General features: G+C 35.8%; 1 protein-coding gene across 1 annotated transcript in view; it reads right to left on the bottom strand.

The window, feature by feature from the left end:
- Positions 1 to 11727: 11727 nt before the first annotated feature.
- The window catches only part of Clca2 (chloride channel accessory 2), a 33817-nt gene continuing 31116 nt past the window's right edge, over positions 11728 to 14428 (bottom strand). Inside the window, exons 13-14 of the mRNA XM_026406174.2 lie at positions 13286 to 13519; positions 11728 to 12164 (exon numbers count right to left, since the gene is read on the bottom strand). Coding sequence (XP_026261959.2) covers positions 11728 to 12164; positions 13286 to 13519 — 671 coding nt within the window. The remainder of the gene's footprint in view (positions 12165 to 13285; positions 13520 to 14428) is intronic.

The following is a 14428-nucleotide window of genomic DNA, read 5'->3' as shown; positions in this document are numbered from 1 at the left end:
GCTTAGAATCAAGTTGTGTACTTTTAAATGTTTCAGTTTAGGAGGAGTGTTGGGCTTGCCTTCCTCCGGTGTGCCAGATGCTAAAGTCAGGGTGAGGGAGCCCACACCCATTCCCTGGAAAACATTCATCCTTGACAAGCAGTCTGGCTATTTCAAGGTTTGTTGACTTACAAATGTTTGCCCAGCCAGGGGCATTGACCCACCCAATGCTACCCCCAACCCTCACCTACCCAGGGGAGACTTGGCTGTTCTGCATTTTCAATAAGCATCCACAGTGGTCTTTATTTTTATCCTCATCAAACTTGACATAACCTCAGCCCCTCTTGATGTTCCCCTAAGTCAATCCACTCCCATCAAAAACATTAGCAAGTAATATAGATATCATTAAATATAAGGGGGAAAAAGATAAAATCTGTGTCTCACATTGCAAAGAGAACTCCTTCCCTGTTCCTTATAAAATTCAGGGTTTCCTCCCACTGAAAAGGTCAACTAGACAAAGATCTCTGCTTTGTCTATTCCACATTTCCTACCAATCAATAAATTTTAAATTGATATTTACTTTGCTGAAATTAAATGTCACTCCAAACATCAATTTTGAACTGTCAGCTACTTTGTAGATTCTTTTAAGTTTGCTGAACCTCCCATGAAAACCCAAATTAACCACCACTTTCGTGTATTCAAATTACTCAGAAATATCCCTTATCTGAACTTAATTTGGCCTTCATGGAGTGATAAGCACCAATTTCATCTTGTCTTTCCCTTTTCTTTGGTTCATTCGTTCATAAAAATTAATTTTGTACCTAAATCTGAGCAACTGAAAATGTAGCATTGAAACAGAGAAGTACTAAATTATAAAGTGGTTGTCCAGATCATCCAAAATATGTCTTTATACAAAAAAAGATGAAGACATTTGGTATACGTACCAAATGAAAATTTTAGGTTACAAAATACCTCAGACACCCAACTTTATGTATCTTTACCTGAGTTCCCTAGCAAACAGAGCCCAAGGCCAAACATGGCCTGCTAGGTCTCCCCCTCAGAGCACAGAGGCCAACTTAATGATGCTTTTCCTTTCATTACCTCCCAATCTTCCCTGACTCGTTTCCCTTCCCCTCACTCTTACTGCTCTGGGTGTAACTCTCAAATAAACACCCTTGTGTGTTTTGTAAGGGACTGGAGAAAGAAACCAGGCCTTGAGCTGTGGCCTTTCGCACAGAAAGAGAGAGCCCATGACCTACGGTGTGTGAGAAGTTATATCAATTAAATGAAACTTTGAAAAAAAAAAAGGATTCCACAGGGTGCCAGGTGGCCTCAGGGACCACTGGGAACCACAGGGTGTTGATAGTGAATGACTGAGGTAGATAGCAAGTGATTGATAGTCTCATAGACAGAGGGGGGTCAAGAAAATCTGATGGTATTTAATAAGATGAGTCTAATAGATTCATTAATAGGAGTCACTCTTAGAATTGTAACAGACCTGTAATTGTGTAACAGACTCAATATAGATTCCTCCACAGATTTGCTTATTCTTCCAGTTGGCTGGGCCTTGACTGTTTTCTCAGTGGAGGGTCCTGGCTGCTGTTTATCTGCTAAAACCACTGTCCCAAGGACAGGGCCTTATTAAGTGTGGCTGCCACTGTGCAGGCTGTGGTACCCTTCCACTCTCTGGTGACCAAGTCTAGTGCTAGACTTTTCAGAAAAAGCACTGCAAAATGGCAGCTGGAATCCAGCCTGTGAAGAGCCAGTGCAGATGTGCCAAATAACACAAGTCAGAAGTACGTGGAGTTAACCCCCTGAGGGACTGCCTTACTCCAAAACCAGAATAAATCCAGCCTCCTAAGTCTCTTTTGTGTTTCCTCAGGTGACACACACACACACACACACACACACACACACACGAGTGACAAGTGAGATATCTATATCACTACTCTGATCTCTACTCTCTCAAAATTAATTAGAGATTAATTTTGCCAATTTTTGAACTTTATTTAAATATGAACTTACAGTATGAACTTTTGTGTCTGGCTCTTATGACATAACATTTTTATATGACATAACATTTTTATATAAAAATATAAATTTTGAATGAAATTCAGCCATATTGTTACATAGGGCAGTAAAGTCTTCTTTTTCCATTGTACTCCATTGTAAAAATAGACCACAATTGACACCATCTGTTGTTGATGAGCATGTGGATTATTTCCAGTCTGCGGCTATTAATAAAATTGCCATGGTTGTAAATATTGACTTCAGTTGGGTATATGCCAAGAGTAGAATTTCTGGTCACAGGGTATCCATGTATCTAGTGAGAAAGACTTTCTCCTTTGACCAACACTTTTCTCAGGATCCTGAGTCTTTTCTGATTAGGTTTGGCTTGCTCTTTCCTCTGTGACCTTATGGAATCCAGTTTGAGCAAAATCCAATTAAGTCAGTTTAGGAAAAATCCCTGTGCTTGTTATCTGACCACCCTCAACACCTTATCATCATGACCAGCTTTCAGCAATACTATCAAGCTAGTTTAGCTGCAAACTTGTTATCCGTGATACTTTCTCCTAGCAATTTTCCATACCCTGACCTTACCCTGCTCCTTGGTTACAACCCCCCACTAGTTCTTATTGGAGTGGGAGTTAAGTCCAATCTCTCTTCCCCACCAAAATACTCCATTGCAGTAGTCCCTGTATCCATTACCATGGACCCCTCCTTCATTGTTTAACAAATTTTTGGATCCCTCAAACACTTTTCAAAGTTGTTCCGCTGTTCCATAGTTTTACCAGTGCATAGTATTGTTAGTCTTGTTGTAGCAACAAATGAGGCAAGGCACCGAAGATAGCAGGAAACAGTTTTATTTGGCTGCAGCCAGGTTCAGAGGGCATAGCTTTTGCTTAATCAATCAATCCCCTGAAACCCCAGTTCAGGTAGTTTCAGAGTTTTATACCCAGCATGTAAGGGGAGGAGCTCAGAAGTTCACAGTCTGTAGAAGTTCACATAAAAGCAGCTTTTTCTCTCACTATTTTGTGCAAGTTAACCCTTCAAGGACAACACCTGAGAAGGGGAGAGCTTCTTCTCTTCTTTCTTTCCTCCCCCTGCAAGCTGTTACCATGGAGCCCAATTGGTAACTTATCTTAAAAATGTAGACATCTCTGTGAAGCCCAGCTCAAGGCCAGAGGCCTTGTTTGCACATTTCTACAAACTACTGTACTGGATATGTTTGTGAAAAACTAGTAAGGGGGTGTCCAGCACCTGGAGTGCTGGTATCTTCCTGGCCAGTGGCCAAGTAAGATAGGGCAACATGAAAACAGGAAGTTTATCTGCATTGAACTATTTTGCAGAGACTCTTTTGCTGCTAGTCCTAAAATCCACCATGGTGAAGATTTCTGGAGAAGCCCAGTTAAGACTTTTCTGTGGAGAAAGGGGGTGCTACTTCAGTCTTTATCCATTCTCTTGGTAGTACAGTCATATTGCTCTATGATTTTGTTTGGATTTTCCCTTTTGACTAATGTTGTTAAGCATCTTTTGATATGTGTACAAGTCGGCTTCTAAAGTCCTTGTTCTATTTCTCATTCCATTGGTTCATGTGACAATGCTTACCTCAGTAGCATACTTTTCAAGATTATTTGGCTATTTTAGGTACATTTTGCTACAAAATTGAGAACCACCTTATTGATTCTACCAAGAAAAAAAAATCCGGTGGGTTTGATAGGATTGCACAAAATTTATATATCAGTTTTGGGAGAATCAACATCTTTATAATGTTGAGTCTTTCAATCTATATCATCTCTCTTCATTTTAAATTTTATTTTATTTTTCCTCAATTGTGTTTTATACCTTTCAGGGTAGAGGCATTATACAGTTTCATCACATATATTTCTAGAATTTTTTTTTTTTTTTTTTGCAGGGGAACAGCTGTTGTAAATGGTATTTTTATGAAATTTAATTTCCTAATTGCTTATTGACGGTGTATGGAAACAATACATTTTTATGTATTGACATTAAATTCAGAGATCTTGCCAAGTTCACTTATCTTTAGCAGTTTGTAGATTTTTTTGTGGATTTTGTATAATCCACATATAATCATGTCATCTAAAGTCATAAAACATATAAAACATGCTTACTTCTTTCCAATCTTATGTCTTTTTTTTTTTTTTTTTTGGTACCAGGGATTGAACTCAGGGTCATTCAACCACTGAGCAACATGCCCAGACCTATTTTGTATTTTATTTAGAGACAGGGTCTTATTGAGTTGCTTAGTGCCTCATCATTGCTGAGGCTGGCTTTGAACTCGACATCTTCCTGCCTCAGCCATCCTCAACTGTTAGGATTACAGGTGTGCACCACCATGCCCGACTCTAATCTTATGTCTTTTATTTATTTCCTTCTCTTCTTGCATTAGCAAGGGCCTCCAGTACAATGTTGAATATAGGTAGAGAGAATATCTTTTTTCTTGTTTCCAATTTCAGGGAGAAAAAGTATTGTGTATTTCACCATTAAGAATGTTTGTGTCTAGAGATATTTCATAGATGTCTATTTCAGATTAAGAAAGTATCCTTCCATTATTACTTTGCTAAGAGTATTTTTAAAAAATCATAAAGTGGGTATTGATTTTTAGCAAATACTTCTTCCATATCTGTTGAGATAATCATTTAATTTTTCTTTATTCTAGAAATGTGGAGAGTTGTACTGATTGTCTTTTCAATATTAAACCATTCTTATATTCCTAGAATAAATTCTACTTGATTTTGATTTGCTAGTATTTTATTTAGGATTTTTGCTTTTATGTCATGAGAGAGATTGTCATGCACTTTTCCTTTTGCATAAGGTCATTGCCAAGTACTAATAACGAGGATATTCTGCCCTCATATAATGAGCTGAGAAGCATTTCTTCTGTATCTATTTATTGAAACAGTTTGTATAAGACTATTTTTAGCTTCCTAAATTTACTTCTGACTATTGCTTTACCTTCATCACATAATTTTTGATATGCAATTTTTCTTGGTACATTATAGTTGTACATAATTGTGAGATTCTTTATTGCATATTCATGTATGTACACAATATAACTATACAATTTGGTCAATGTCTTTCCCCAGTATTTCCTCTTTTTCTCCCTTCCTTTCTCTCCCTGGTCCCTTTCCTCTTCTCTACTGAGATACTTGCAATTTTTATGAAATCCCTCCCACCACTTTTTTCCTTTTTCCTCTATGGTTTCTACATATGAGAGAAAACACATGATCCTTGAACATATGAATTTGGCTTATTTCGCTTAACATAATGTTCTCAAGTTTCATTCATTTTCTTGCAAATGATAGAGTTTTATTTTTATTTATGACTGAATAAAACTCCATTATATATACATATGTATATGTATATATATATATTCTATGTACTCATTTTCTTTATCCATTCCTCCAATGATGGACACATAGGCTGGTTCCATAGTTTGCCTATTGTGAATTGTGCTGCTGTAAACATGGGTATGCATAATGATGTCATATTTTAATCTAAATATTTTCTAATATTCATTTTAAGTTTCTCTTTAATATATGAGTTATAGGGAAGTATACTGATTAACTTTCAGTCACTTGGGATTTCTCTACTTGATATATTATTGATTTCTAATTGATTTCTACTGTAATTGAAAACATACTTGAAGATTTAAATCCTTTAAATTTTGTTGAGACTTTTATTTTACCTCAGCTATTTTGTTAAACTGTTCCATCACATTTGAGAAATATATTCTGCAATTGTATATAGTGTTTGATATATGCCAATTTAGCCAAGGTAGACAACCATATTATTAAAATATTCTCTATTTTCATCAAATTTTTGTCTGCTCATCCTTTCAGTTTCTGAGAGAGGTATGTTAAAATACCAAATTATGATTATGGATTTGCCTATTTTTCTTTCCTTCTTGTCAACTTTTGCTTTGTATATTTAATGCTACATTATTTGGTGCATACAAATGTAGGATTATTATATAATTATTCTTATGTCTTTTCTATGTCTAAAAATACTCTTCCACTATATATTTTTGTGATACTATGGTAAACTGAAAGTTTTTGAATATTGAAAAATATGAAACAAAATATATATAACACAGCTAGTATAATGTCTGGCACATAGAATTAATTCAATAAACAAAGTAATGTTGGCACTATTCATTGCTCCCCCTTACCCAGTACCTAGCTTGGGAGAGGTAGAAAGAAGTTTACATGATGAGCAAGCTAGGACTTTACATCAGATGCCATCAAATACGAATCCAAAGTACAATTTAAGGACATGAATGTTTAACAGTCCATGTAAAGCTCTTTGCCATCCAGAGCCTCAATTTTCAATATGATTCAATATCTTCCCCCATTTCATTACTCCTTTTAGTAATACTAATAAGGTCATGAGGCAAAAAGCATTTGTACATTATTGATGGGAAAAAAAATGGTAAAAGTGCTTTGGAAGGCAATATTGTCAAAATTTAAGTGTGTGAACCAGGTGCAGTGGCACATGACTATAATCCCAGCAGCTCAGGAGAATTGCAAGTTCAAAGTCAGCCTCAGCATTTTAGGGAGGCCCTAAGCAACTTACTGAGACCCTCTCTCCAAATAAAAAACAAAAGGGGTTTGGGATGTGGCTCAAGCGGTAATGCGATCGACTGGCATGTGCGAGGCACTGGGTTCGATCCTCAGCACCACATAAAAATAAAGATGTAGTGTCCATCAAAAACTAAAAAATAAATATTAAAAAATTCTCTCTCTCTCTCTTTCTCTCTCTCTCTCTCTCTCTCTCTCTCTAAAAAAAAGGTGGGGGGGACTGGGGATGTGGCTCAGTGGTTAATTCCCCTGGCTTCAATCCCTGATATGAAAAGGAAAAAAAAAAAACATTAAAAGAGTGTAGCTTTAACATTCCTAGAAATTTACCCTATAGACTACGAGGTGCATAAGATTACTGTACAAGGGACAAATTTACACAAGTTTATAAGATTATAATACAAAGTATCCCATAAAGCTTACTTTATATTAGCAAGAAATTGAATTGCCCAAATGTCTATTAGTAAAGAAAAATAAGTAAGCTTTTTAAATTAACATTGATTTTATTTATTGCATCTTACTTAAATATCTATAATTCTATGATAAGATTCAGCAGCTTGTAGATGGGAGGGAGAGGGAAATAAAATTGGTTGCCATCTGGGTCCCTCTCCACCCATCCCAAGAACCATCTTGCTGATAAGAGCTATCCAATCTAAGGGAAGACGGGATTTATGGAAGAGCCATTTCATTTGATCCGTGAGGGTGAGATATCTCCTTACCACCACGCATATGTGTCTGTGTCCTTGAGTGCTTCTCTATCATCATGTACTCTGTGATCTGTGGCCCTAACTTTCATGTTTTATTTTCTCTACTTTTGCCTGATCCATGCTTTTTCAACTTCCTGTGATATACAGAAGTTACACTCTCCTTCCTTACAAAGCCACTACTCATCTGACTTCCCTATGCCTCTATTTCCTGTATTTAGATCTTAACACATAATGCGGCATCCACCCAACTTCATATATATCCTCTTTGTTTTTTTTTCAGTTTATTTATTTTTTTATTGGTTGTTCACAACATTACAAAGCTCTTGACATATCATATTTCATACATTAGATTGAAGTGGGTCATGAACTCCCAATTTTTACCCCAAATGCAGATTGCAGAATCACATCGGTTACACATCCACAATTTTACATAATGCCCTATTAGTAACTGTTGTATTCTGCTACCTTTCCTATCCCCTACTATCCCCCCTCCCCTCCCCTCACATCTTCTCTTCCAGAGATTAGAGTAAAAGATTTTACTTTTTATTTGTTCAGCATGATATTAGCTGTGGAATCATCACATATGGCCTTTATTATGTTAAAGTACATTCCTTCTAGGTCTAATTTGTTGAGAGATATTTTAATCATGAAGTGATGTTGAATTTTGTCAAGCGCTTTTTCTGCATCTATCAGAATTATCATGTTTTTGTCCTTCATTCTGTTAATGTAATGTATCACATTTATCAATTTGTGTATGTTGAGCCATACTTGCATTCCTATGATGAATATTAATTGATCATGGCGAATTATCTTTTTCTATGTGCTGTTGAATTCAGTTTATTAATTTTTTTTTTTTGGTACCAGGGATTGAACTCAGGGGCACTCAATTACTGAGTCACATCCCCAGCCCTATTTTGTATTTTATTTAGAACAGGGTTTCACTGAGTTGCTTAGCACCCCACTATTGCTGAGGCTGGCTCTGAACTCGTGAGCCTCCTGTCTCAGCCTCCTAAGCTGCTGGGCTTACAGGAATGTGCTACTGTGCTACTGGCCAGTTTATTAATATTTTATTGAGGAATTTTCCACCTATATTTATCAAAGATGTTGATCTGTAGTTTTCTTTTTTTCTTGTGTTCTTGTCTAGTTTATGGATCAGGGAAATGTTGACCTCATAGAATGAGTTTGGAGGTATTCCTTTCTCTTTAATTTTTGGAAACAGTTTGAGAAGAATTGTCAATAGTTCTTGATGTATTTGGGTAAAATTCAGCAGTGAAGTCATCAGGTTTTGAACTTTGATAAGAGAGTTTCAATTACTTATTATTTTCCTTATTCATTATATTATGTTCAGATTTCCTGTTTCTTCATAGGTCAATCTTGGTAAGTTGTATATGCCCAGGGACTTTTTTTCTGGATTATCCAACTTGTTCATAATACTCTCCTATGATCCTTTGTATTTCTGTAGCATCAGAAAAATTCTGTGTATTTTAAGTGGTTTGGATGTGGTTTGTGTCTCACAAGAGATCATGTGTTGAAATTTATCTCCATTGTGAGGAGTTAAGAAAGTGGACACTTAATCTGATTATGGTCTTTAAAGGTGATGCCTTTCAGAAATGATTAACAGAATTAGATAAGATCATCAGGATGGAGCCCTCATGATTGAATACTGATGGCTTTATAAGAAGAGGAAGAGAGACCAGCAGAAATACACACACAAATACACCTGATCCTTATTTCTTTCCACATTATGCCCTGTGTTCCTTTGGGACTCTGCCAGCAATAAGGCTGTCACAAGATGTGAGTCTTTAATCTTAGATCAGAACTGTCAGCCAAAATAAACCTCATTTTTTAAAATAAAGTTACCAAGCATCAGGAATTCTCTTTCATCTTAGTAGCACAAAATGGACTAATATACTATTGTCATGTATTCTTTTACATCTTTGATTTTTTTTCTTAGTGCAGCTAAAGATTTGCTGATTTTTTTTCAAAAACTCTTACATTTTGTTGATCTTTTGTTTTTGTAGGCTTTATTTCATTTGTTTCTACTCTGAACTTTATAATTTCCTTCCTTTTGAGTTGAGTTGCTTTTGTTTTTTCTAATTCCTTGAGGTGCAACATTCAGAGGTTTATTTGTGATCTTTCTTCTTTTTAGATATTCATTTAGTGCAGTTCATTTCTTCTTAGAGCTGATATTACTATATTACATGGGTTTCAGTAGGTTATGTTTACATTTGCATTTGTCTCAAAAACTTTTAAATTTTCCTTTTAATTTTTTTCATATATTTGTTGGCTATTTAAGAGAATATTGTTTAGTTTTCATCTATTTGTAAGGTTCCTGAAGTTTCTTTTATTATTGATTTCTAGCTTTCTGCCATTTTGGTCAAAAAAGATCCTTGATGTTTTCAATCTTATCAAATTAGTTAAGACTTGCTTTTTGGACTAACATATGATTTGTTCTTGAGGATGTTCCATGTGCTGTGGAGAAGTTTAAATTTGTTGTTTCTTTGCTGATTTTCTCCCTGGATGATTTGTCCATTGCTGAAAGCATGGTATTGTTACAGTCTCCCCTTTCAGTTCACAGTTCTTCATTCTCTTTGGCTCAATTCTTCTCTGTCTCTATTTTATTATTATTATTATTATTATTATTATTATTATTATTATTTATTCAAGATCAACAGGGCCTTTACAATGACTCTGTCCTATTGATTGCTGGGATCTCTAAATCGGCATTTTTCTACATTGACCCACTTCATGAAATCACACTTTCTATCCTGTTATGTTTGTTCATTTTTCTTTTTTCAAAAGAAAAGCAGACAAACCAAGTTACTTTAAAGCAATGTTCTCTTCCCTGTTAATTGATCTTAAAATAGTTAAGAATTTTAAGGCCTAACCCTGGCATCTTTCCTATACCTTCTTAAATAAGCACAGCAAGGGAAAAGTCCAGGAAACTGGCTCTACCTTGTATAGCTCTGCCATTCACCAGCACAAAACTTTTTTAACTCTTTACCTTTCTGTCTGTAAAATAAAAAAAAAATGTCTGAGGACTTGAAACCCACCACAGACCTGGCTGTGTATTTTACTAGCCCTGTTTAAAATCATAGAAAAGCAAATTCCATACTCGTGGGTATAGTAGCAATAGAGGGAGGAGGGGCTTACTGCCAAAGCTAGGAACTGCAAGAGTCTTGAGGCTCCTTCCTTGAAGACTTAGGCACTATGAGACTCAGAAGGTAATAGGCCAGGGCTGCCTGGGCAGAGAGATTTGATGGTTGCTTTTTCTCCATCCCTGCTGAGTCTCTCCTGAGGTGTTCTCTTCCTGTCCCAACTCACCACATTTCCTTCCTTACCACCCCAAACTGATCTAATTTTCATTCTTAATTGGTCCTAGTTATAAAACCAAGACCTCTTCTACATTATTATTCATATTTATTCAATAAAATTTTAAGCTCTTTGGTCAATACTGTTTTAAAAACTAGAGGAAGGTAAAGTCAGATGAAAAGTAATTTTTATTTCATTGTGGTCTGTGCTGCACTTTTTCCCTGCCCTAGATGGAGAAAGGATTCTAGACTCTTATTTAGCCACAGGATAGAATATGATAGTCATTTCCAAAGGTCAATCTCTTCCCCCTGACCTCTTCTTAGGTTGAAATAGAATAAAAGTATACGTATGGTCTATATATGTATTAAAATAATGTCTTTCATTCCTTACTTAAATCCTATGAGAGGGATAGCCATTTTTATTCAATTGTTCCCAAGGCAATAACTTGGAAATCTGCTTTGATGGGAATAGAAACTTATAAACAATAAATTCAATAGACCTTTGTTAGAAAACCAGTAGGAAGAGATAAGGATAAAAACCACCTTTTAAAGTTACAGTGGAAAAAAGATTTCTTTGAGCATTAGTGGTAGGATTTGATCTGTATTGTTTTTAACCATATGGCAAGAGATACAGAACTTGATAATAGTGGCTTCATATATATAAAATGTAGATTGATTGTCAGTCATGAACAAGCAACCTGCTCTGCGCAGATAAGAAAAATGAAAGATTAATCAAAGTAACTAAACAAGTGCCTTATACAGACAGTTACACTGCATAATCCAGGCCTAACTCCTGTTTCTCTACTTGAAAATTTTTTTTCACTTCAATAAAACCATCTTTTCTTAACTCTCATTCAACTTTGCCCTTGCCTTTGCCTTTAAAGACACTACCTTGAAAAATAACTAATGTTATTTTCCCATAACTAAAGCCTAAGCATTTTCTAATTCACCCCTCAAAATGACTATTACAAAAATATGTGTAATAACTATGTAAAAACAATATCTCTATTATACAAAAACTCAATGCATTTTAATACAGTTTTATGTTAACTTTATTTTGAGGTTATATATTTGCAAAATGCAAGTGCCATGGGCCTTTTATCAAAAAAGGAAGGTATTCTGTGTATTTGTTCATAGTAATTTTGTTTCATTCTCTTTCTTGTCTGCTCTCTTTTTCCTATTCAAAGTATAATGTGCTGTAACTATAATGAGGCAAATGATTCCTATTAAACTTATTGCTATTAAAACTCCTTTCATTATAAGAGAATCTCTTCCTAGTACAGGAGCAGAGTTTGGAGAAATAAACAGAGATACCTGGGCAACATTAGATACAGCAGACTTTAAGGAGTTCTTATCCATTGCTCTCATAGCCACATAAATTCTGTGGCTTTCTTGTGTTTCTCCATCAGGTTCAAGTCCACTTAAGAAAAGTTGGGGTAAGAATGTAAACATCTCCCTGGTGCCAGCTTGCTGAGGTTTTAGCTTTGACATATTTACTAAAATGGCATTGTTAAAGTCATCTTGAATACTCTGTAGGTTGTTACTCATTCTTATTTCATAGCTTGTAGCTGAAATTAAAAGAATAAATGGAGGTGTTAAGTCACTTTGAGAAGTTTTCTAGTTTATTAAAAATGACTAATGAGAATAGCAATGGAAAAGTCAAAATGTCTAGGAATCAACATAAAAAGAATTAAGAATAAGAGCAAAATTTTAAAACATTACATAAAAACCCACACTAAAACCTGGGCATGAGGACTTGTGTTTTTTTTTTTTTGAAAGCAAGATGTAACATAATAAAGATGTTATTTTTCCCTGAGCTGTTATGGAAATTTTATGTGATTTTATTAACAGTGTCTCTGATTCTTGCTTTAACTAGTGAAGCTTATGGTAAAGCTTATATGGAAAATAAATGATAAAAATGGTCATACAAAGTTTGAAAGATAGTGGTGCAGAAGAACTACACCAATGCCTCAAGAACTCAAACACTGACACTAGTATGTGAATAAACTTATATTCTAAAGTAGGTCAAATATATTTAGGAATTTAACATATGATAAAGGTGAAATTCTAATTAATTATGGGGTGGCAAATATTTCTCAATAAATGGTGTTATGACTGTCAGATTAAAAAAAAAATAGGAAAAAGATATAGTGGGGGGAGGCCTGGAAGTTAGCCCTGGCCTTAGAAATGGAAAGTGGAAGGGACTCCATCAAGGTACATCCAAACATGGGCAAGAAAGACCCCAATCTGGGAACTGCTTTTAACTTCTGTAACAGAAATGATGGCCAGAAGTGGGAGAGGAAAATGCATCAGGGTTTGCATGAGTCATAGGAAATGGTCCCCTAAATCTGACTTATAAACACATGAATAAATATTCATTGGAGAATTTTCAGAAAACTAGTTACTTCCAGTTTTGGGAAGCATGTGCTCTGTAGTGCAGAACACAGTTTTGCTGAATTGGCCACCTTCATGTGTGTGTTTACGTCCCCAGTGGAGATTTCTGTGTGATTAGTGCCAGTGAGTCTACCAGGGCTGCTTCTTCACTTCTAGAGCAGCAGACTTTCTAAGGCAACTTTCTGTAGCTTTTTAATCTCTAAACCCTAAAGCTATTTTCACCCAACTAATCTTTGACACAGTAATTAGAAATACCATCCTGTAGAAAAATAGATAATGAAACCAGCAAACGTACCCTGCCCCTGATCGAAGTCTTCTCCAGGTGCTGTCCAAGACAGGGTCACTTCCTCTTCCATTTTTACAGCTTTCAAGTCAACAATTTTGCAAGGTGGAAACACATCAGGATGGGGGCCAGTTGGAACTCCCACCACTGAAAAGGAGCCCCCTGAGCTAACTCGGCTAAAGCCCCACTTTGGCTCCTCCTCACTTCTGCGCACTGATTTTCTTGGAGCATTCATCTGAATATTACCTAAGATACAAAAGAATCACCAAAAAAGACAAATTAAAAATCTCCTGAACAGTTTGTTCTTAACAGGTTATTAAGAGGCTTTTTAAAACCTTTTCAACCACATCTTTAGAATAACTGAGTCTATGCATCCAATAATTCATTAATGCATTCATTTATTCACTCCTTAAGTATTTATTGAGGGCAGATGCTGTGCCAGTAATCAGTGACAAAAAAAGAATACTGCGTGGAATTTTCAGTTTTGTTAATCATATTAGCACACATACATTTACAAATTGTGATGAGTGAAGAAGGCAAAAGGCAGAGCTCTGAGTCCACAATTTAGAATAGTATCAAGAAAGCGACATTTAAAGTTTTCCTAAAGGTTGAGAGATCAGGCCTGGAAAGAGCAGAGGTTTAAAAAAAATCAATCCTAGGTAAAGGGAAGAGCTTGGGTGAAAATTCTGAGATATGCAAGAGCTCTACAAGGTAGGAAAATTAAATTAAAGAAAGGAAAAGGGCTGGGGTCCAGTTCAGTGGTAGAGTTCTTATTTAGTATTATGTGAATCCCTGGATTCCATCCTCAGCACTTGAATCAATCAGTCAATAAAAGAAAACAAAATAAAAAGAGGGGAAAGAATAGTCTGAGGTGAGTCAGGAGAGAAGTTCATGCAGGACCTTTTAGCCTCTGGCTGCTTTGTAGAGACTGAAGTAAAGTATAGCTAGCAAGGGGGCCACTCAGAGAGCCATCTATAGTTCAGATAAGAGGAGATGGCAGCTTGGGAAGGGCGAGAACAGTGAAAGGAGGCAAGAAAGGGCAGTTCAAGATGTATTTTGGAGACAAAGTCAACAAAAGTTGATGATAGATTTGTATATGGAATAGTGAAGGAGACAATGATGGTTTAAAAAAATAGCTCCCAGGAAAAAGAGACC

The sequence above is a fragment of the Urocitellus parryii genome, chromosome 11, assembly GCF_045843805.1.
Source record: "Urocitellus parryii isolate mUroPar1 chromosome 11, mUroPar1.hap1, whole genome shotgun sequence".
NCBI lineage: Eukaryota > Metazoa > Chordata > Mammalia > Rodentia > Sciuridae > Urocitellus > Urocitellus parryii.
Note: the sequence above shows the minus strand (reverse complement) of the source record. Positions and strands in the feature narration are given on the sequence as shown.